A 24,510-nucleotide genomic window follows, 5' to 3' on the forward strand; every position below is an offset into this window, starting at 1 on the left:
TTAAAGAAGTGTGACATGAAACACTATCAAGGGTTAATTAATGAAAAAGTGATGCTAAATATGAATAAATGACAATTCTCACACAGAGACAGACCTCAGACCTCTTAAAGGCATACAGATTTGAGCTGATTCAGCCAAATGGAAAGGAGAGGAATAATTTCTGAATAAGTACACACTAAATTGATTCTGCTTTGAGAAAACAAAGCATGCAGTTTTAGAAGGCTAGTCTTGAATGCATTCTCAGCCTTAAAAAAAAAAAAAAAAATAGTAAAAGCTTTTCCTGGACAGAAACAATAACTTAGAACCTTCTTTAAATGGCAAACATTGGATTTTTAATGTTATTTCTAGATAGGAGAGAGAGAACAGAGCAGCAGTGTGAACATACAAAAGTTGAACAAATTTCTAAGTGCAAAGCCCAATTTTAAAAGTCAATTTGTAAACATACTTAGTGACTTAAAAGAAAACAGCTCAAGAAAAGAAAGATGGGTTTGTAATAGTAATTAGAAGGTATACTACTTCTGACTAAAATGGCTTATAAAGGATTAATCGCAGAACTACTAGTAGGGCCTCATTAGCATGTTATACAACTGCAAAAAGTATTACAAACCATAACCTGAGCACACACAGTTGTACCCACACCTAACTTCAACTGTTTGGTCAAGCACGTGCACAGAGCTTCTCATGAATCATTGCCAACGCATACTTATTAAAGCTCTTCTTACTGTCAAAAACATCTGCTAGTTCAAACCAAAAGTAATTCAGTATTAAGAAAACTTTGGATGAACTCATTTTATAGCAAGGTGGTTTTTTGCACACACACACCCTGCCGATACATTACTGCAGATAATTCCATTCTTTGGAACCTCTCAGACGTGGTGAAGTGATCAGAAGGTCCAAACACAAAATGGTTCAGTTTTTCGTTTTTCTTCATCTGTAAAAAATGCTGTTGACTGCACACATACAGCACACTATTTACTCCTTCCTTAGAAAGGTCCCTCCTTTGAGTAACTAGGCTCACAGATCTATTAAAATGGTTACATATTAACAGGCTCACAACCATATGGCCAAACCTGACCCATCAGATATTGCTTGAGAGAGAAAGCCTTAAAAATTGTCATCCAAATCAAAGCTTCCATTGACAGAATAATTTGACTTAAATGATCTACAGGCTGGTGAAGACTGGGAAATTCTTCTACCCTCAAAAAAAAAACCCAAGCAAGCACATCTGTTGTCATAGGCCTTTTGTACAAGTACTCTGGATAAACTGTTAATCTTCACAAGTAACTACATCTGTTGCTTCTAACATATGGACACACAAAAGGAAGATTTTAAAAAAGTACAATTATTTGTTATATATTTGTTATGCTAATCTAAACCACACAAAAATTGTTAGACTGGGTCAGATCAAAGAATTATCTAGATTTTTACCTCTGCCCTCTCCCACAGTTCTTTTCTCCTTCCTCAGCAAGATTACTGTGCAGCACGATCAGCAAAACACTGAAATTTTGGTGTTTAACTATGCTTCAACACTGTCATTTGTAGTCTAAAATGAACAGAGATTAATAACAAATCACTGAACAATCTGATTCTCCATACTTACCCAATCAAGGGAAATAAGGCAGTTACTTCCTGAGTCTCCAGTGCAGGGCACAGCATTTCCTAACAATTTAATTAAAAGCCTTTACTATGTTTGTCCTTTCTGCCCATTTCCTTTTTCTATGATTATTCTGGGATTCATTGTTTCACCTATTAGCACTAATCCTCAGCCTAAAGCTTTTCTCATCTTCCTCACGGATGTACTTCTCTCATCCAGCAAAGAAACACTGAAATCTCTTGCCACAGAAGCCAAAACCACTTTCAGGAACTTCATATGTACATTTTTAGTTGACGCAAAATCCAGACTGATACTTAAGTCTTACTGTGAGCTGAGGGATCTCTTGTGGATCAGATCAACAACCATGTCCCATAAGACTTCCATAAAACAAATAGTAACTTAAAAAGAGATAGGAGCAAATCTTATCCTACATGCTTCTTTGCTCTTTTTAAGTCTACAATACAACTAAGACCAGCTTTTTCGTACGTGGAAGAGAAAAACCTCACAGTTGCTTTCCATTTGTGTGCGTGAGAGGCATCTTCCATTGTGAAAAGCAGAAAAAGTAATTTCATTTTGTAGTACACTGGCAAGAAAGTGTTCAACATAGACATGATATAGAAACCTTCAGTCCTAACACCTAGCTCCACTGAAAGGATCTAGCCCAGGTTGTAGAAGTATGACTACTCAAAGACAACATCTTTTTCACCAGTCTACTGCTTCTTTAGATCAGATCCAAGGCATGAATTGACTATGGAGGATTAGCATCTTCTACAGTAAAGTTTTACTTTCCAAGAAGGTTGGTGTTTCTTAGCTGTCTTGCCTTTGACATTTTAACATTTCTATTAAGAATTTAAGAGCTTTGGTATACCCTGAATCTTTTAGCAAATCAAATGTTTAGTATTAAATGTTTCCATCTCTCAAAAGAGATGTAGCCATATGAATAAGCCTTGTGGATTCTTGGTGAGATTAGATGCTGGAATAGGCTGCATGGGTATCTTGCATCCTTAATGAGGAAAACTCTAGTTTATCTCAATTTACTTTTGTTGCTTTATGTTTTATTTCTGTTCATCTGAGAACTGATATCCACTTACAATGTGGAAAGTCGACTCAATTATGCCAATATTAATTAAAAAAAAAAAAAAAAAGCAGCTTTGTTTCCTCACAGCAAGATAGGAGGTCTACTACAGGACACCACTGCCTTCAGTGTCAGGACTTCCTCCTGGTCAAAAATAACTCAAGTCTACCAATAGGTTAAGCCTGAGATAAGCATTCTTGTGCTCATAGGTCCTCAAAGACAACATGGTCCAACACAAACATATGTTCAGAAAGCCTTTCCCTTGGCTAAGTCAAGAAAGTATTTCTCATCAGAGACATCATTCCACCAAAAACCAGACCATGCAAACAATTTCATGACTCCTGTAAGGAAAAAAGGCATTTTGGCCTCAGCACACTGCACTAAAGGAGGCAGGACCTGCATTTATTTTTTTTTTTAATGCCAGGAACAATCAACTACTATGGAAGAACCAGATCCTGTACAAAGTACCTGAAGAAAAGAGTGTTTCATCTCTGAATGGTAGTAGTTCACATGCTGACTTGTTTTAATCTCTGAAACAAGTGACAAAAAGTATCAGAAGAAATGCACGGTCCTGTATTCTTTGGAATCCACATCAACATATAATTAGAAGACCATCTGTTCTCAAAACTGAACAACCCAGGGTAGCGGGTACCTAATCATATGACAAGAGGGATCAAAAATCCATAAATTGAATGTCAAGCATAAGGCCTGCATCTGTGAAATGTTTAGACAGCAGAAGAGTATTGAGTGAAGTGCCCTACTCCTTGATAGTGCTGCTAACAAGAATATCATGATGAAGTAGTATGTATTGGCCAGGAAAAAATGCAATTATACTTAGCTTTAATACAGATAACAGTGAAGTTTAGTTAATTTTGGACTATCATTTACTACTTGCTTATTCTTCTAAACCTAGGCTGTCTCCTTGTTTCTCTCCCCAGCACACTGGAATGGGACATGAAGGGAGAGGAAAAGAAGGGAAGAAGCAGAAAAGAGTACCACTGCATAAACAGAAAGGCACAGCAACATGCTACAGAACCTGGTAACAATGCAGGTATCATACAGCAACAGGTGTTAAACAAAGCACTTTTTTAAAAAGCAGAATTTATTTTCTACCTTACGCATGAGATTCGAAAAGCTATCACCCCTATGATCTGGTCTTATTTTGTTTACTTCCAATGAACTGCCCCAGATCTTTAGGAAACCACATACTGCCTTTAAATTCCTTTTGATGTGGTGCCAAATACTGGAAGAATCTAACTGCCTCCAAACAATTGCTCACCCTTGTTGCTTATAGTATTTGTTTTCCAAAACAGGGACAACAAGCTTAGATTTGAAACACGATCTATACAGGAACGGCAGGCAGCATAGAGCAGCCAGGACTAAATAATTTTTCTCTCTCTTTCAAGGAGATCCTGGACCAGTAACCCCTACCCAAGGAAGAGCAAAAGCAGCCCACTGCACACACTTGAGTCATTGAAATAACGGGAAAAATTAGTAAAAAAGTAAAGCTTTTATATAGATGAATAAGCAGTTTAAATGCAACAGCCACCAAAATCTCAGGTTTACTGATGATAACACATTACTTAGCATTCCAGTTTATAAATGAAGTTGCTAAAATTACACTGAAGAGGCCAGTCACATGGTATTTATTCCTGTAACTGCTGTAAGTTTAACTCCTCTGACTTCCAATGCAATGATCACTAGGAGCACTCTTAATGGTGTTCTTTTGCCAGTATTTTGGCATCTGATCATGCTCATTTCAGTGAGCACATATGCAATAAAATGACTATTTTATGTTTTGGGGGGTTATTTTTTGGTGGGTTTTTGGGGAGGAACTTTGATGTGTGGGGTTTGGGTTTGGTTGGGGTTTTTGTTGGGTTTTTCTTGGCGTGGTGGTAGTGGTTTGGTTTTGTTGTGTTGTTGGGGTTTTTTTTAAGAATTCAGTCTCTTCCTAGTGTGAATCCCTAAGATGAATTTCTTAACAGAGGTCAACTGAAAAAAAATCACATTTCCATGAGATCTCCTTCAATGGATAGTTTCTTTATGATTTAAATGTAAATACTGACTCTACAATTATAAAACATGATGCATATTGGTATAACCCAAATGTCTCCCAATCAGTACAGAAATTTTTGGTGTTTTGTCTAAGGTTGTAAGGGGGGGGGGGGGGGGGGGGGAGCGCAGAGGGGAGAGGAGTACAGGTACCTCAGGATAAAGGAAAACAGACTATTGACTAATATTCTTTGGAAGCAAAACTGACTGTACAAAACAATACAGCAACAGGGCACAATTAAGTTACAAAGCATTTCAACAGTAAATAAAAGAATCACTAAATCAAGGGTGGTTTTGGTGATTTGCTATGATCTTTAAGTTAGAATGGAGTTTTACAAAAGCTGATCATTGCTACCTGCTTCTCAAGGCTGCTAATATAACCAAAAAACCCATTTCTGCTTCACAGTCCAAGGTACTACTACTGCAAGAACTAAGCAAATCACTTAGATGTAACAAGTACTGACATAGAAGGAAGCTGATTACACTTTGTCTTTTTTTTTTTTTTCCACTACAAAAAGTGACTCTGGTCTTTCTGAAAGGACCCAAAGGAAATCTGCAAATACTATGTAAAAATATACTTATGTAGACCTTGTGGGTTATAAAACTAAGTTTTGCTGAAAAGACTTTCTTTTCAAGGTCTAATAATTTCTATCTTCAGACAAAAAAATGGAGATACAATTATGATCTGCTACATTTAGTGGATGAAGTTTTTTTTCCCCTCTGTTCATGAGATTATGCAAAAAAAATATTAAAAAAAACTCAAACAAACAACAGTATAAAGCATTATCCATGCAGGAAAAAAAATAATAAATTGTATAATCCCGAACAGCTACGCTTACCTGCTGACAAGCCACTGTAATCTGATTTCTGCTGAGGAGCTCAGACCACAACAAATCACTATTACTGATAACACTATTATTTTATTGTGTTCACTAAACACAAGTGTATATACAAAATGAATTCAAAGGAGTTGTACACTGGAACATATAGAGCACTACCAAGTTTATTCCCTGTTTTCCCTCCTGCCAGCTGAGGCTAAAGTAGTGTTTCACAATGTCTCATTCTTCAATTACCAATTCAGATAGCTGGCATGACGGCTCTTTGTAAGTTATCCACCACAGTAATCACTTTCAGAGCACAGGGATGTCTCTTCTGGACTCTTTTGGTCTCTAGCTGTTATCTCAGAAAAAAAAAATAATAATAAAAAATATATATATAATGTATTTACCCTAAAGACAAAAGTTTCTCTTACTAATGCCTCAAGCGTTATACAGACTGTTTTACAGGATCTTACCTACTTTGCTGAAAAAGTAAATGCTCCTTCCAACTAACAATTTGGTCATGGCATCCCACTCTGCTGCATCATCTTCAAGTCTACAAGGCTTTCCAATATCACAAAATTGGAAAGAGTTTAAAAAAAGGCCTGATCTCAGTTTTTGGCCTTGGAGGTATACATGAAGACTGGCATACATATTAGGACAACTTCAATCCTTTTTCAGTGGACTGGCAGTTCATCAAAAGTGCTCCTCTACTTAATACCACATAGAGTAAGACAGACACATGAATACTGGATTTGGCACTAGAAAGCTATAATTTCCGTACAAGATCACTGCTAAAATGAACTATAATGTAGGAGTCCCTCTGTGCTATTGCTACTATCTATTATTGTTCAACTGTCCACTGAGTGACTAAAAGGAAGCCTGTCCCAAACCAGAGCCTTACACAGTTCCAAGCTACCTACTTCATACTTTAGAAAGTAAGAAGACTTAAGGGAAAAAGTTAGTAACCTAAACACCAGAATTACAGTAATGCTGAAAGAGACAATGGCATCTAGACAAATACAGTAACACAGACAAGACTTTTCAGGAATATACATACTGAATTGCAGAGCAATACACTGCAACCCTAGTTTGGAGTGCAATGCCTGACCAGTCTCAATATATAGCAGACAAAGAATTATAGCAGAGAGTCTGCTATTTAAAGTTCTGCAGAATTTAAAGTAATCCCTCCCCCAGCTTAACAGCAAAAAGCACAGTTAAACTACTAAGTTCAACAGCACCACTGACGTCATCTGTTTTATTACAAGCTGCTTTTAAGTTGGTAGTATTCCCCTTCTATGTTTAATGGATCAAGTAGAAACCAGCTGTTCAGCCTATGCTACAGTTCAAAGCAACTCACGGTTTTAGATTCTACCTCAATAGGAAACATGGGAGAAAAAGAGTGTTGGGGAAACCTAGATAAGCACAAAAAGTCTGATTTTTTTTTTCAGTAATATATTTTAAGTACTTCCTTATAGATTATAAATATATAAGATTTCCTTATAGAATTGCAGAAAGACTGAACACAGAAGGCCCATCTCTTGGGCAATTACATGACAATTTTTGAAGTCACCACAAAGCGCTGCAAATTGATAAATGCCTCAGATACCAAGCACTCTTAAGGAGACAGTTTTGAGTTATTCTGAAAGATAATTAAGTTATAATTTAATGCTGCAACTGGAGCAAGACAAAGGGAACCTTAAAGCTGTCAGCATTCTGGAGAGCCGACAGACATCTGTCATTGAAAGTATTTTTTAAGTGTAATGCTGCGGGATACAGATAATGCCTTTAAGCAATGACTATGGAACCACATATTGTGCAATTATACAATTATAATGGGAGAAAGTTTAGCCTTCTATCAACTAACAACCAACTCAGGAATGGTATTAGTATTAGAATGACACAGTACTAAGACAAATCAGAGCTCTATTTTATATATAATTTTAAAAAACCAAAAAAAATTACATCAATGCAGAAGTGAGAATTAATCCAATTTTCAGATCATGTACTCATTAGAAGCTCTGCCAGTCTCACAACAGCAGCACCCAATGCATTTAAGAGGCTAACACATGGCCAACTATACGTTAAAAAGTGAGATGCTCATTCCACGCTACTATGAAATGGAGGTTATTTCTGGCCCTCAAGAAGGCAGATGATGAAAAGCTGCAGTACACCCATCACACTTCTCCATCACAATAAAGCAGATTATTCTTCAAGTGGTTACCCCAAGCAAGGTGAAATTCCTTTCAGAAATATTTTCTTGGTTAAACTCTCTCACTCAGACATCCAACGCCTCTAACCACAGAAAGACCACAGAAATACATCAAAGTAAAAAGATGTTTATAGCAGTACCACATCATTTCAGCTGAAACACATATAAGATCTTAAACATAGATCAGTCAAATGTGGGAGATTTCAATGCAGGGCATTAGACATTTAATTTCCATTGCACTTTTTTTTTTTTTTTTTAAGGGACAATCACCTTGTTATAAGCAAGTTTCAACTGAGAGAAGTTCCTTTGTTCTTGAGTTCCACATAGTCCACTATGGTCCAGTTTTTAGGAAAATTATTTCTACCAAAGTGCAAAAAACCCTGTCTTTCCTTTCCTCTTCTGGCTTCTGATGAAGAGGTTTCCAGGGAAACCTTAAACCACACACACACTAAAAAAAAAATAAAAAAATTTATACTCAGAAAAATACAGTTCCTTCTAAAGCATGCTAAGGAAAGTGATACCATGACAAAAACAAGTTCCTGTTTATTGACTCCATCAGTCCCTCCTTGGATATGCACATGTTTGTTAACCTTTAGGAAATAATTAGCACTCTCCTTTTGGCTTCTTGCAAAGTATAATTGGTTAACTAATCCACATTACACTGAAAACTATTGTAATTTTCCAAGAATCTACGTTAACTACAGGAATACTTTCTGTGTTTAGTTTTGAGCTCTTCAAGATGAGATGACAATGACATCCCCCATTTATGAAAAGAGAGTATTTTCTGGCTCTTCAAGATCAGTTACAAAGGATGAAAATAAAGTTCAGCATATGCTACACTCCACAGCTGTTGTATTTGCACAGAGTAACTGATGAATACAGCTGTGCTGCACCACAGCTCGTGAAAACACAACTGAGCAAGACTAAAGCACTCTCAACCCAAGTGAAAGCTAAAGAGATTCATGTGCATGACACTCAGTTATTACATCCAACTGCCCTAAGGCAGCAACCGAACAAAAAGAGATGTGACTGTCTCAGGACAGGCAGCATGCTCTTTCCCTATTGATTCTCTGATCTTTATTGAATTCAGAAAATTTCCTGGAAATTAGTAATACATCAATAACAGTGATTTATTTGCACATGTTCCCAAGAAATAGGGAAGAAAACCGGAGGCTGAGGTAGCAATCAACTGGAGCATACATTGTCACATATTTTTAACAACTTCCAAAATCAAGAGGCAATTCAATCATTCAAAGCTGAGGTGACAAGAATAGCAATAAAAAAAAATACAATCAGGGACAATCAAGTGTGGTACAGGAATAAAGAACCAAAACCACAGCAAAGAGATGAGATATCAGATAAACGCATGAGTCAGTCAGCATCTTGGCTCCGAGTTGAGTCAATTTCTAACAATGTATTTGGTCTTAGCTAAACATAATATAAAGCACAAGTTCTGCAAATGTGAGAAGTCTTTATTAAAAGAGATGTGCTGAAATACTTGCATTGAGATCTAAAACACAATTTCCTGCAATTATACTGGAACTCATTGTATGGGGAGGCTGGAGGGGTAATGAAAAGGGTTTTCTGATCCCCCAACAGATCAGAGAAATCCCTTGTTCAGTGTCTAAACAGAGAAGTCTGTTTAATTACAGTAAATCCTATTAAACTGATCTTCCTTATAAATGGCTGAAGTGACCAACTCCAAAAGGCTATAGAAGACACAATGAACGGAGTTTAATTAGGACACACTGTTAGCTAAGTATAATCTATTAATTAGCATTCTTAGTTTTTACAGCTCATTGCAATAATACCCTTTTACTTTTAAATTGCACCCTTCTTTTTTTGGACCAAAGTTATACAATTCTACCAGTGTGGTAGTAATTATAGTGATTGCCTAGAGAACAGTGGCCTGGAAGTATCTGTAAATGCTTAATTAGGGGATAAACTTAAGACAAGAAAAAAACCAAACCTCAGATAGAAGAATCACTGTTCTTCAACCTATACATATTTGGTAACTGCTTAATCCATTCTAAACCATATACTCATGGCATTTTTCTTGCAAGATTTCCACAGCATCCTCAAATGTCAATATTTATTTCAGAAAAAATATATTCCGAGACATTCTCTTCAGTATGAAAACTGAACTTAAAAATGAAAATAAATTGAGAATTAAAATACTTACCTGCATCTGAAATACAAAGAACATTACAAAGATGAGTGAACGGTATTCCATGTTTTCATTATACTGGTACTGCACCACTACATCCTAAACTAAAATTGTCACTGGATTACTCTTTCTAAGGAAATCCTACTTCGCTACTAAAAGCTGTTTAACTTTAGGTTTTCTCCACTCCAGGGAGGTGTATGAAAATGAATATGAAATGTCACACACATGAACAAATCCCATGTTTTGATACTTACCACTCAGTAAGAATACAGCTATACATGACAAGTTCATTAAATTATTTCATCCTGACTCAGGAAAAGCAACTTACTTTCTTCAACTCAGTTCTTTAAAAAGTGAAGGGGGAAAAAAGAAAAAAAAAAAAATCACACAGTTTCAGTGTAGCAGCAGTGTAGCAGATTATCACTAACAAAAGGAACCTACTATTTAAGACAGGTCGCCTGAAAGTAGCATATAACATGCCAAGTATAACCAGCACTATTTTCTTCCTCCAGCAGTATCTTCTCCCCTCCACCTTCTAAAGCAAATCTTAAAAAAAGCACTGCCTAAAATAGCAAGTATACCTTAAGAGCTTCAAGAACATGACCATGCTTGAGTTATGGAAAATATTTCATTAAACTTTCTTGGATATTTAAAAAGCTCAATGGGGAAATTTGTCAATTTCAGGAAACTTTTGGAGTTGGATGCTGGGCCTGTTTTCACTAAGAGTGGTGAGGTTTCTTACTGGAAAGTCAAGAGAGATGCCTAACTCACATTTGACCACAAACAACTGAACAGGAGGACACTAACTCAAAGACAAGTAATTACTTCACAATTAAGCTAGCAAGAAGGCCTAGGTGGGAAAATTTTTAAAAAGCTTTTAATAAGTACAGCTGACTAGAAAGAGAGCTCAATTTTAATCATCCTCTCAGTTTTATTCTAATTTAGGCATGCTTTTGAGAGGGACAAGACAAAAGAACTAGATGCCCAAGTTTCTTTATTTTTCTGCCTACTCTCTAACTAGCCAGACCACTACAAAAAAACGTGTAGGGTGCTTTATGATAGTTGCATAACAAGATATGCACTGCTTATGACAAAAGAGTAGATGAGCAGGTATTAAACAGTGTTAGTTAAATGTAGCCAAGAACACAATTTATATCTGTTTGTGAAAACATCAAGTCTGGAATTTTTAATTGGAGCTCTAAAATAAGACCAGTGTAACGTGAACTTTGTTTTACTGGCAATCCGTCAACATTCAGCAACAGTTCAGTTGTATTGGGAGTCAGCAGTCAGTATATTCTGCATCTCAAGAGAATTCTTCAGGAGGTAAGCACTACAGAAATATTAATTATGAACAGAGTAGAATACTTCCAAAAGGAAACCGAGTGGTTAACATCAGTCCCAGGAAAAAAAACCAAGACACAAGGAGAAATGAGCATTCAAGAGGTGCATTACAAGTCTGACAAGAAGTATTTAAAAAGAGGCTTTCAAGTTGAAAACACATCTTAGTCATACCAATTACCTGGAAAAAGCACCAATATAATTTAGCTACTTAAATGTGACATGCAAGTTTAATAAACTCATTTAATCATGCTACTGTACTAACACAAAAGTGACATCAGATGACAAACCTGGTTTTCTTCTTGCAAAACTCTATATTGTTCCTTCCAAATGGTGATTTTTGAAGCTTCATCTTTCCTCAGGGCTCTCTCCTTTTTTAGCTCAGGACTCCAGAAGGTCTTGATACTGTTCATGGAAGAACTCAGCTTGCTTTCTTTCACCTCCACATCCTTGCGAAGCAGATCATTTTCCCTTAATACTTCTTTGAGTTGTGTCTGCAGATCCATTATTGTGTTATCCCTGGCCTGGCGCAGTGAGTGAGGCACAGTGGATGCCATGCTCACTGGAGGGAGATGGTGCTCTCCAAATGCAATAGTATCACTGGCAACTCCACTGCTGGCAATGTTAGGGCTGCTACCCATTGCAGTCATCCTAACACCATAAGGCAGCCGCCCCCCCGATCGTCCCAAAGTCATGGTGCTTTTTGGGGTATCTGCACCCACGTTCTCATGGTCACTTAGGTACATAGGGCCGGACGTAGCATAGGCAGCATTTAAGGACTGAATATTTTCCATAGAAAGGGTTTTCCCACTGCCACCCCCAGTACTACTCCCAGAACTGCCTCCTGTGCTGTTGGTTCGACGATGGCCCAAGCGTGGTGACCGTGGCAGCCTTGGTGAACGCCCTGGACTCTGGTTGCTTGGCTCAACCTTACCAACTGACCGAGCACTTCCATACATGATTAAGCTGGTGGTGTGAGGCAATTAGATAGGCATAAATCAGGAACAAGAGAAATCCTGTTAAGTTCTTCAACGGTTTTAAGTCAGCTTAAGGCCAATCACAAGTTATAAGAGATCCAGTTGTCCATCTTTGAAGTCACGTACTCCCAATTTTCAGGACCATATCTGTACCAATAAGAACAACATGTTAAAATCTTTATCAATATAAGTAACATCTTAAATACCTAGTTCATCATCAAATATTTTGTTCCACATTAGAATAAAGTGTATTCTAGCACCTTTACACTTCTCCAACATCTTTTTAATCCCACTCACAAAAAAGCAATCTCTTATTTGAACATTAATATTTAAACTCAAAAAGGAACTTCTATTCTTGCTTTTCTGCTGTTTTATTATCACAGCAAAGTGAGAGAAGAAAAAAAGAACTCATCAATTTTCAAGCCGTAATTTTGTCGGTCATGATCTGGACTCTACAATAGTCACCTAACTTTTTTTCCTATTTCTAACTGGTCCTAACTCTTTACCTGTTACCTTTCTGAATAACAGAGACAATCAAAATTTAAAGCCCATTCAGTCATATTTTTTTTTCTTCAAGCACTGCTAGCTTCTGTAGGACAGTTTCTAAACCCTGTTGCTGTGAAAATAATCCTGCAAATGGGAAGGCAGGATGTACTGAAGTTATTTCAATCATGACTTTGACTAGCAGGTCCCTTTAGTGTTGCTGTCAGCCCTCCTTCAAACTCTGAAGGCAGAACTGAAACTAAAAAGAATCATGAAATCATCACTGACCGCAAAGCTTACGCAAGTACAGATACAACTCCAAAAGAACAGCCATCACACAGCAATGGGACCAGTGAGGTTAAGAGGAACAAGAGAATCACACCTGCGCTGAAAACTGGTTCCAGTCTCTTATTTTCTCTCAAACTGGGATTCTGTCCACATGACTTAAATCTATATTCAGGTTAAGCAAAGAATTCAATGAAAACGTACTTCCCATTAACTATTAACCAGAGATTAATTCCATTAAATAATATCCTTCCAACAGCAGGGACCTCTTAAAACAGAACGGTAAGACATCTTCATGTTGCAATTCCTTCTCTCCTCTACTTTTTCTTTAAACAAGAACTCCGGTAGCATGTGCAATAAAATTCCTTATTTTTGCACTGTAATATTATGCTGTTCCACAGACGTTAGTAGGTAACTCTTTAGTACAGGGGCAGTGGGCTGAGAGCACTGTTAGTAGTCAAGATCTAGTAGAGGAGCAAGAAACAGGGACGAAATCCACTCTTGTGACTAAACTACTGCACTGTAGAACCACTCCCACTGTACAGTTGTCACTTTTTTTCCTACTTCAAGTCACTATGGGGCTCAACTAAAATGAAAACTAGAACACTGAAACATTCCTTATCTGACCTCTCCCCATTAGACGAAAGAATACCAGAGAGCATCCAAAGAGCAGCAGCATCTTGCATATCCCAACATCCTTCCTTTCACACCAGCTTTCATCTAGCCTTACCTTCTGCTCTCAAGTTAGGTTTGCCAGATATTAGGAATTAATTTTTCCAAACTGCATGGCATATTTGTGAGATAATAAGTGGGCAAGCAGATGAAAGATTAGGCTTAAAAGAGGAACACACTTTAAAAAGAAATTGTAGAAACAGTAAAATGGGTGGAGGGGAAGAGACCAAAAAATAATATTGCAAAAAAATAATGGAAAAGGGTACAACGAAAAAAAGTAAAAGCCTGATGGAGAAAAGATACATAATATTTTCCTTTCAGAAAAAAGTTAGTATGGGGAAAGATACAACAAGAAATAATTTCAAAATGTTTGGTTTAACCCTAAGTTTTAATTGGAAAACAAGATCAGAGTAATACAGCATTTTTTCATTTTCACATTATTTTATAGAAGACACAATAGCATGACTAATTTTACACAGCTTACAGAAGTTGATACTATTTTGTGAGCAGTCCTCAAGAAGTTCAAGTGCTCACTCTTCCTCTCACTTTCTTTTTTTTGACAACCAAAGCGAGCTACCAAAACACCACCTACAGATTATTTTTAATACAAACTACAGATAAGACATTTCTTCTATTTCAGCTACATATCCTTATGCAAAACAGTACAGAAATATAAGCTATGTAATAAAGTCTACAGTGTCCCACTGGAGTTACTTCAGTAAGTGAGACCCTGTGCCCCAGATCTGGAAGAAAAACACTTCTTCCAAATAGAAAAGCTATTTCAGACTAATCTCACTGTGTGACATATCAAAATGCTAAAAATGCTGCTGTGACACCACTTGAGCACTCAAAATAAGTCAGATATGATTTCTTAGACACTACATAAAGTACATTCAACTGAGAGCTTGTGTTCATGAGAATTCTCTTGAAAATTAATCCAAATCACTGCATTTAATTTATTTGCTAGAAACTCACCACAGTAAATCAGTGCAAACACTCATTCACTTAACAGCTTTAAATGAGTTTAACTTGAACCAAAAGATTAGACATGTTTCATTCTGTGTATTTTAGTTAAAACACTTTCCTCAAAAAATATTAAATTTAAATGTTGCTAGAAGTACATTACAGCTGCATGTGGAAGTAACATCTAGTAAAGTACTTAAGAAAGAGAAATGCAGAAAATATTTCAGATCACTTCTAATAAGTTAATCACCCCCACAATGGAAAATTCATGTAATTACTTTCTCCTTGCTTTAGAAAACATTTTGGTAAACTATTAATAGCCTTTTCAAAGAATGAAAGTGACTGATGTCCTTGACAGAAAGTAGCTGAAAGGAGCTGGTACCACAGCAGGCACTGTGCAGTAAACATCATCTAGTGTACAAGGCAGGCTACTCAACTCTTGTCCACCTTAAGTGGAAACACCAGTCCTGTGCTAATTCAGCTCTAAGCTGTGTTTCACAGGTAGGCACCATCCCCTCTGTTACTCCAAAAAAATCAAATAATTCAAGCCATGTAAGCCAACTGCTAGAATTAGCTGTCAATGAGGGTTACAGAAAGGATTCCTAGAGTGGGCACACATGAAACCCAGGGAGAACAACTCTGCCATCACCAACACACATTACCTGCACTAACTTTTCAAAAGGAAAACCAACCAAAAGCAGCAGATTAAGAAAAGAAGTCTTTGGAAACAAGCAAACATAGCCCTCCAGGTATTTCTCTTGAAATGAGAACTTTCATTACACCATTGTCACACTTTAAAATTGTGCATATTATTAACTAAATACACTCTTCCAGCCATCCAGCCAGGTTCAGTATATTCACTGACACAGAGATCTGTCATATTTCAAGAGAAAAAAGTTACAAGAAAAATCTTAACTTCTTTTTTATTTTTTTTTCTCTAGTACTATTTTATCACTGTCCATTTTACTTTGTTACTAATAGGAATCCATAAGCAGAAACAGATACTGAGACAATTCACACTAGCAAAAACATCTTCCATGCTGGACACAGCAAAGTGAAGGACACGAGAAAAACTTCTTTCCTCATTCGCAATACCAATTAACCAGGACGAAGAAAAGAGTTCTAGTTTCCCCCCAGGAGTCCAAGTAAAATTACTTGGAAGATTTATTTCAGACAGCAACATAACCAGAAAAGTTAACTTTTTCAGTATTCTGACTCATAGTAGCATTTTACCAGGAAGTTGAGCAGTACAGTCTCTTTATCTTCCATGAGGCCAACATGCAGCCTAAATTTAGTCCCAAATAAATCATCTGTTAATCTTACAGGATAGTTGTAACCACAAGGAACACTGTCCAACTGTGACATGAATGCACTGACCATTTTTCCTTTTCAAACTTTCATGTTGGTTTCAAAAACCTTTGGTCCTTTTGCCAATACAGGAACCCTTACCTAAGATTACAAAGAGAGACTATAAACTGCAAGTGTTTAAAAAAAAAAAAAAAAAAAGCCACACACAAAAAAACACTGAAGCCACTAAACCATTTTCCTCAAGGTAGCTTGAATAGTTTACATTTGTGAAACAAAACTCTCTTTTCCCTGCTCACCAAGAGAACAAAAACTTCCAAAGAGCATGCTATCTGCAAACCAAATTTTAAAAATCCAAAACAATTAGTGTCAGCCAAATTAAAAACTTCATATAGTTATCTAGAGATTGGCATAGCATCTTTACAAGTACAGAGACATACGATTGACCTGCTTTAGTATTAGCTGAAAATTGCTATCTAGTGATTAAGAAAAAGCTTGAAAGAGGGACTATCAGAAACATAAGAACAACAGATAAGATTTACACAACATTGTAGAAAAAGGTTTGGAAAAAGGACAGTTAGAAACACATTTTCTGTATGAAAACAGTAAAGCAGATTAACAGTACATCCTGTCTGAAGTGCCACCTAAGAAAAACATCTTCTAAGATCACAGGTAACTGACCAAAACCATTCAGAGAGAGACATCATGCACTGTGAAAAAAGTTTATAATCTGACAGTAAACATTTAAATTGTGGCATTGTACTACCGTGCAACCAGTAGAAACTAAAATGAATGTTTCATTACAATAGCCAGTGAAAAGCAATGGAGAATCAAGCCTCCTTCAAAACAGCAAAGCAGCTACCGCTCCAAGTAGTGATACCCAGAACCATGCATCAATGAAACTGTAATTCCAAGAAGCACGAAAGCTGGTAACTCCTGCATCAGAACCTAGCATGCTGAAAGAATAGTAAAATGTAAGCCTCACAACTTCATGCTGATTTACTTGCAAGGCAGTTATGAAGTGAGAGCGGGCAGGAATAGGTACACTAGTCTTGTCAAAAGATCTGGTAGTTTTCAATATGAGTTGTATTCGGACATAGTAGAAACATAAATTCTGGAGGGATCACACTGACATCAACTTGAGGACAAAGAATCCAATAAAATGAGATGTGTTTACCAATGCTGTCACACTCAGCCCCTATACCTAGTACTTCATGTGAAGCAATGGCTCAACAAGCAGACATTCCTGGCTACAGCTGACAGAAAATAGGATATTCATTAACACAAAGGTTTTTTAACCTCTGGAGGATATCTGTGTCATATAAATATATGATGCCTTTCATATCTCCTCCCACTCTAGGGCAAATACTCATACCATAGTAACTACTTCAAGGTAAGTAAGCAACGAAATACAGAAAAACCCCTGCTTACATTTGTTAAAACAGAATTTTGGAACAACTTCTGCAGCCTTCAGCAAGTAATATTTCCTCTGAATTTCTTCTCTGTAGTTTCTGTTCAGCACTGACACCAGCTGACAGACAGAAACATTTACAGAGTCAACCCCTTAACAGCATTGCTGCCTGATAGGAACGGGGCAGTTTGATCACGAACTAGGCAGGCAAACACATCTTACCGCACAGGGACTCCTACAGTGCCTCCCTTCAGCATAATGGAAGCCATATACCCAGCTTCCAGAAGACTGAACTTCCTTGTAGCACCAACTCCTGTCTGCACAAGGAAAGCTTTGAATGCAAGTTTTATAATAGCAACAGAAGAGTCAACCTTTTCAAGAGCCATCTTAATCTGATAAAGCACTGTAGCAGACACATTAGACTTCGTTAGCAGAAGTAACAACTGTTCACATTTTCATAGTTCACACCTGAATAGTTCATTGTAAGTATGACTAGATTTTATAGTATGACCTGGACTCCAGAATAGAGCACAGTGGGGGGAGGGGTGGAATTCCAAAAAAGCTTATATTCCAATAAAACCGTGCCAAATATCTTTACCCTGGAATTCAAATAGTGAGTGTGATGAGGGAATAGACAAGATTCACAACAACTCAGAGGTGCGTTAACCAAGAGAAAAATTGAATTTCTGTTACTTTCTGGTGCACACCATAATTAAAAAAGCTAGTTACTTCATATAAAAATGTGATGAAGCATCTACCTTAGGACTATGTTGTAAAGTTCAGGTTTGACTAGCTTTGACAGGTAAGAGAAAGCTCACTACATTTCATGCTAGATTAATGACTATTACACACAAAAATGACAGAAGAAAGTTTACTTTGGAAATTATTTGCAAGCCAGCCAATGCCAGACAAAAGGCATTGGAACCCATGGAATTCAGTTATTTATCCTTATCAAAGCAAGAAAGCAAAAGGGATGAATGAAATTAAGATAGAAGACAAAAAAGTAAGTGTACATATTATGGCTGCTCATTCCTAGAGAGCACGTGAATAGATGCCCAAGCAACAACATCTATTTATGTCCAGTCGTTTTTAAAAGTTTAAAAGCAATATTCATCAGCTTCCTCAATTATTTGTCTCCCACAAGTATACATTTCCTTTCATGAGATCTACTTATTCCACAAGGAAGACATACGATGACAGAACATGCTCTACTCCATAGCAGCTGCTTTGCAAAAGCAGCTTTAACTGACATCAGGTTTTGTTTCTTATAATTCCTGTATGTCTTGATATCAGCATAAATGGTATGCTTTCACCACCACAGCTTCATTCCTTCTTATCTTCCCCAAAAAACAAGACCACAAAAAGAAAAATGGTCACTATTACTATAAAAATGCATGAATTTCAGCTAAATCTTTATTTACTCTTATTTATATACTCTTTGTGATAAACCATTTGCTTATAAGGATTTTTTCCTAAAGCTCTGGAGGTTGGCCTCAACTCAAGGCAAAACATGAGGTACTACTGATATTTCTAAAAATAAAAAATATTTATCAAAAAAGCCTTCACCTCATCGGATTTGTCAGACTAAAGTGGTTCTGCTCATGGTATATTAAAAGTTAACCTGATCACTAAATTTGGGTACACATGCAAGTTCTTTCCCTTAGTCAGGTTGCTGTGTACCAACAGGTATTTTTCTGTCTTCCTCCAGAAACTGGGGCACGTATTTCTTAACACTATATGAACATCACACTGAAAGGCTTCCCAGGTACGGCAGAAGTCTTGGACATTCTTCCAGCATCTATTCTCTCCTACAGCTCTAAGTATTACACTGGCACCATCGAATTTGTTACAGGTTGGTTAGCACACAGTGCAGATACATTGTGGACCATTCTCAGCTGCTGGTTCTTGCCTAGGTTTACCCAGGATTGGACCTTAGCAACACACACAGTCCCTTCCCTATCCTACGCTCTTAACACTGACACATGTAGGTAGGCTGGGCAGGTATATCAGGATTTGTTTTGTGCAATCACATGGAGCTAGTTATAAGTCTCTAAATTTAAAGCAGATAGGAGAAACAACAAAAATTATGTGTCTTTTTTATTTTTAAAGAAGTTCAAAACACAAAAATCAACAGGATTCAGAACACACACATAAATTTCATAGTGATGAACTGATTAAAATCATAGAATCATAAAATGGTTTGGGCTGGAAGGACCATAAAGATCAGTTAGTTCCAACCCCTCTGCCATGGGCAGGGACACCTTCCACTACAGCAGGTTGCTCAAAGCCCCATCCAACCTGGCCTTGAGCACTTCCAGGGATGGGGCATCCACAGCTTCTCTGGGCAACCTGTTCCTGTGCCTCACCACCCTCACAGGGAAGAATTTCTTCCTTAGCTAATCTAAATATACACTCTCTCAGCTTAAAGCCATTACCCCTTGTCCTATCACTACATGCCCTTGTAAAAAGTCCCTCTCTAGCTTTCTTCCAGGCTCTCTTTAGGTACTAGAAGCCTGCTATAAGGTCTCCCCAGAGCCTTCTCTTCTCCAGGTGGACGAACTTGAACTCTCTCAGTCTGTCTTCCCAGGAGAGAAGCTCCAGCCCTCTGATCATATTCATGGCCTTCCTCTGGACTCACTCCAACAGGTCCACATCCTTCCTATGCTGGGGACCCCAGAGCTGAACACAGTGCTCCAGGTCGAGTCTCACCAGAGCAGAGCAGCAGGGGAGAATCACCTCCCTTGACCTGCTGGTCATGCTTCTTTTGATGCAGCCAAGGATACGCTTGGCTTTCTGGGCTGCAAGTGCACATGGTGTTTCTCATAAACCAACAACCCCAAGTCTTGTTGAAAGTCATGAGGTTCACACAGGCCCACCCCTCAAGCCTGTCAAGGCCCCTCTGGATGGCATCTCTTCCCTCCAGTGTGTCAACTGCACCACACTACTTGGTGTCATCAGCAAACTTGCTGAGGGTGCACTCAATCCCACTGTACGTGACGCTGACAAAGATGTTAAACAGCGCTGGTCCCAATACCAACCCCTCAGGAACACCACTCATTGCTGGTCTCCACTTGGGCATCGAGCTGTTGACCACAATTCTTTGAGTGTGACCACCCAGCCAATTCCTTATCCAGCAAGTGGTCTATCCATCGAATCTATGTCTCTCCAGTTTAGAAACAAAAATGTCATGTGGGACAGTGTCAAATGCTTTACACAAGTCCAGGCAGATTACGTCAGTCACTCTTCCCTTATCCACCAATGCTGTAATCCCATCGTAGAAGGCCACCAAATTTGTCAGGCACGATTAGCCCTTAGTGAAGCCAAGCTGGCTGTTACCAATCACCTCCTTATTTTCCATGTGCCTTCTCATAGTTTCCAGGAGGATCTCGTCCATTATCTTGCTGGGCACAGAGGTGAGACTGACTGGCCTGTAGTTCCCTGGGTCTTCCTTATTTCCCTTTTTAAAAATGGGGGTTATGCTTCCCCTTTTCCAGTCTGTGGAAACTTCACCAGACTGCCAGGACTTCTCAAATATGATGGATAGTGGCTTAGCCACCTCATCCACTAGTTCTCTTAGGACCCATGGATGCATCTCATCAGGTCCCATGGACTTGTGCCTATTCAAGTTCCTTAGATGTTCTCAAACCTGATCTCCTCCAACAGTGGGCAGTTCATTTTCTCAGTCCCTGCCTTTGCTTTCTGCTACTTGGGTGGTGCGGCTGGAGCACTTGCCAGTGAAGACCCGAGGCAAAAAAGTCATAGAGTACTTCAGCCTTCCCCATAACCCAGGGAACCAGGTCTCTCATTTCCTTCTGGAGAAGGCCCACATTTTCCCTAGTCCTCCTTTTATCATTGACATACCTATAGAAGCCTTCAACTCTAACTCTACTAATTGCCTAGAAGACTGAAGACCTGTAGATATTAATTTTCTGTCACTACAGCTAAAGAGTTTATAGCCTGATTTTTAGAGTATACAATCAGCAAATTTCATGCATTTGTATGCACGGTTGTTTCTCTTCCCCCCCCACCCCCCCCCCCACCCCCCAGGTGGCATGCAACCAACAACCAACTTCCCAATAGTGGAAACAAAATGCTAAATGTGATAAAAATACTCCAAAATCCCAGAAGTACTAGTGAATCCATGTAGACAGCTTCAGACCCTGAGGTCACCATGGGTAATATCACTGTGCAAAGCAAAGCATAGTCCATCTACAGAATTTCCATCATGATTTTGTCCTAACAACAGAATTGTGTTAACGGTATTGACATAGCCCACATACCAGAAAACATCACTTTTCCTAAATCAGCATTGAATATTGTAGGGTCTCATGCTCTACCACTGCCACATGGCAGCCCACTGCATGCCACAGAGTTAAACTCATGGCTTAAACAGGCAGCAATTGACAGAATCCTCATTACCCAGACTGCTCTTACGGCAGGGCAGCCAGCAAGGTTCAAGAACATGTATTATTTTTTCTTAATTCTAGCAATCAGTCTGACTATTTTAAAAGCTGCATGCATTCATCCATCCACATGGTTCTGCGCATACCATACTTAAGATAAAACAAGCCAGACCTTCTAAACATACTACAATTTTCAGGTGGCTTAGTCAGGTTAAGTGTTGCAACAAACATCTCACACAAGAGAGAGGCCTTTGAGAAACAGGCATTAATATAGTGAGGGGCGAGGGGGGGGAGGGATAACAAGGGGAGAGTATCCCACTTCACAGAATAAGGAATAACAGCAATGAACTCATGCACTGGTTGCAAAAGCAACCAGTGAAATACTTCTATTCATACAGTAACACAGATAACTGCTACCTCTCAACTCAAAGTAGCAGATCCAGCAAAAAAAACCCAACCTAGGTTTCTTCCATGACCAAGATATGCAATTCAATAAAAAGGTACAGGCTATGTATATATCAAATCTGCTTCTTTGCCAGTCAGGCCATTAGCCAGATATCAGAGATGAAAATTTATGTGAACAGAATCCCATAAAAGCTTGCAACAGGATCAAAGAAAAATGCTAAGACTTATGAAAAACATGATGCTTTAATATAGCCCAGACAGCAGAAACCCAAACTGAAGAAAACCTGCTAACATCCTTATAGTGATTTAATTACAGCTAAATTGGTTTCCCAGGAAAGTGGAAAAATCTCAAATTATATCAAATGTTATGATAACTCACATTCTGCTCAGCAGATCCCAAACTCTAAGTGCAGTCCCTCTTGCAGCTTGATGGATTGAAGACAATTCCAAATTTCTGGATGATACAGTCAAGTTATATACTAGACTATTCAGGGAACTGCTGTTCTATGGTAAAAGTTCTGAACTATGCTTCCAGAACCGAACTACATTCAGTACAGCTGTCTCAGTTATTAAATACCTAGTGGTTTTGTCCAAACATTTAATTACTGAAAAAATCAACTATTGTACTATGAGCTCTGCTCACATTAGCATGGGCAAAGTGGTGATTTTTCTCTTCCAAACTTATTTGATATGGCTGTAAGGGTGCTAACTCATATGTGACCCTGAATTGGGGTACGCATCTGAGCTGCTCTAGTTTTCAACACAAAGTAGAGTAATACATCAGGCTGTAGATCGCAGTAGCTCAGGAGGAGAGATGTATGTTCATCCACCTACTGCTAGAGATGCAGTAACCTCCGGGAGAAAAGGAGGGCAGGCAGCTGGTGGAGGTTACTGCTGTAACCTCCGAGTCAGCCACTGTTTCAAGAATTACAACCCTGCAATCAATCCAGACAACTTTTTTTGGTTACAGCCTGTTGAATTTAAGGTAACATACTATCCAGTTACAACCACCCAGGTACATCAATGTGCCTCCCAAAACAAAAGTGGATAAAATGTTAAAACACACGTTGCTCTTTGGACCGATTCTATTTCTCTGAATTTGCTTTCATTCTCTCGGCTTCTGTACTGCTTTCCACCACCACCACAGGTCCCTATATCTTTCCTTCATATCTCCTAGTCTCTCACATTTCCACTGGGGTTTTACTTTAAACGACTTCACACCACACTGGCACAAACCATAACGTGAACTTCCAGTGCTGCACACAACAGTCCGTGTAAAATAAACCGTACGCTTCATAACTCAGAGTTCACGTTACAAATGAGACAGATGTGGAAAGACGGCAATTCCTGACACATGCTTCAGGACGGCAGCAGATTCAGAAACAAAGCACGGTGTCAGCTGACGCTTACTTCGTAGTCGATGCAATAAAATAAATGAGATGTGACCATTCAGCGTTCGCAGGGAAAAGATAAAAAACCCATCACCACCGCAAGGTCTAGGTAGAAAGACACCGGTCACCATTACCTCAGATGATGTGACTAAGACAACAAAAGCGTGAGCTTCCCAAGGACAGACGAAGTCAGGGCGGAAAAATACCACCCGGAACGCGAATGGGAAGAGCACGAAGGACCCAACGTACGAGGAAAACCAAACCCCACCCGGCGCCCAGCAGCCCGCCCCGGCGCACCACCACCATGAGCAATGCCCGGCAGGGCGCGGGCCCGCTCGCCTGCCGCCAGCCAGGCGGCGGGCACGGTGATGTGGCCGTCCCCGCCGCGGGCCGACCGGCCGGGGCCGGGGGAGCGCTGCCGCCGCCCAACCCCCGGGCGGTGACAGCGTGCGCGGGGCCCGGCAGGGGCGAGGCCCCGCACCCCCCCGGCCGCCTCTCCCGGCCGCGCCCGGGCGCCCCCTCTCTCCGGCCGGCCGACAGGCCACGCAGCCCGCGGGGGAGCCGCCGCCGGACGCGGACCCACCTGAGCGGCAGCTCCCCGGTGCCAGGCCCCGCCGCCGCCTGCCCCCTGCCCCGCCGCCGCAGCCCCTGCCCAGCCCGGCGACTGCCCGCAGCTACCGGCTCCCGCAGGCCCCGCCCCGCCCCTGGCTCCCCCCAGCGGCCGGTAAGAAGCGTGATCACCGCCCCCCCCCCCCCCGCCCCGACCCCCCGCGCCGAGCGAGGCCCCTCACCTGCCTGTCAGCCCGCGGGGAGCGGGCGGGTGCGCGACGGCGGGAGCGGGCGGCGGCGGCGCTCCAGCGAGGTCAGGCCGGCTCCGCGCCCGCCGCTCTCCGCCGCCTCCGCCTCTCCCCGCCGCCGCCTCTCGCGCGCGAGCTCCGCCGCTCCCTCCCGCGCCCCCG

General features: G+C 39.7%; 1 protein-coding gene across 7 annotated transcripts in view; it reads right to left on the reverse strand.

The window, feature by feature from the left end:
- ERC1 (ELKS/RAB6-interacting/CAST family member 1) overlaps positions 1–24,501 on the reverse strand; it is a 302,544-nt gene extending 278,043 nt beyond the window's left edge. For 4 of the 7 annotated variants that reach the window (XM_080393515.1, XM_080393513.1, XM_080393510.1 and 1 more), the window contains exons 1-2: positions 24,343–24,501; positions 11,547–12,380 (exon numbers count right to left, since the gene is read on the reverse strand). In XM_080393515.1, the coding sequence (XP_080249641.1) occupies positions 11,547–12,215 (669 nt within the window). In that variant the 5' untranslated portion in view covers positions 12,216–12,380; positions 24,343–24,501. The remainder of the gene's footprint in view (positions 1–11,546; positions 12,381–24,342) is intronic. The other 3 variants (XM_080393514.1, XM_080393512.1, XM_080393511.1) reach the window with 1 other exon arrangement.
- Between the last annotated feature and the right edge of the window lie 9 nt (positions 24,502–24,510).

Source organism: Falco punctatus, assembly GCF_963210335.1.
Source record: "Falco punctatus genome assembly, chromosome: 6".
NCBI classification, from domain to species: domain Eukaryota; kingdom Metazoa; phylum Chordata; class Aves; order Falconiformes; family Falconidae; genus Falco; species Falco punctatus.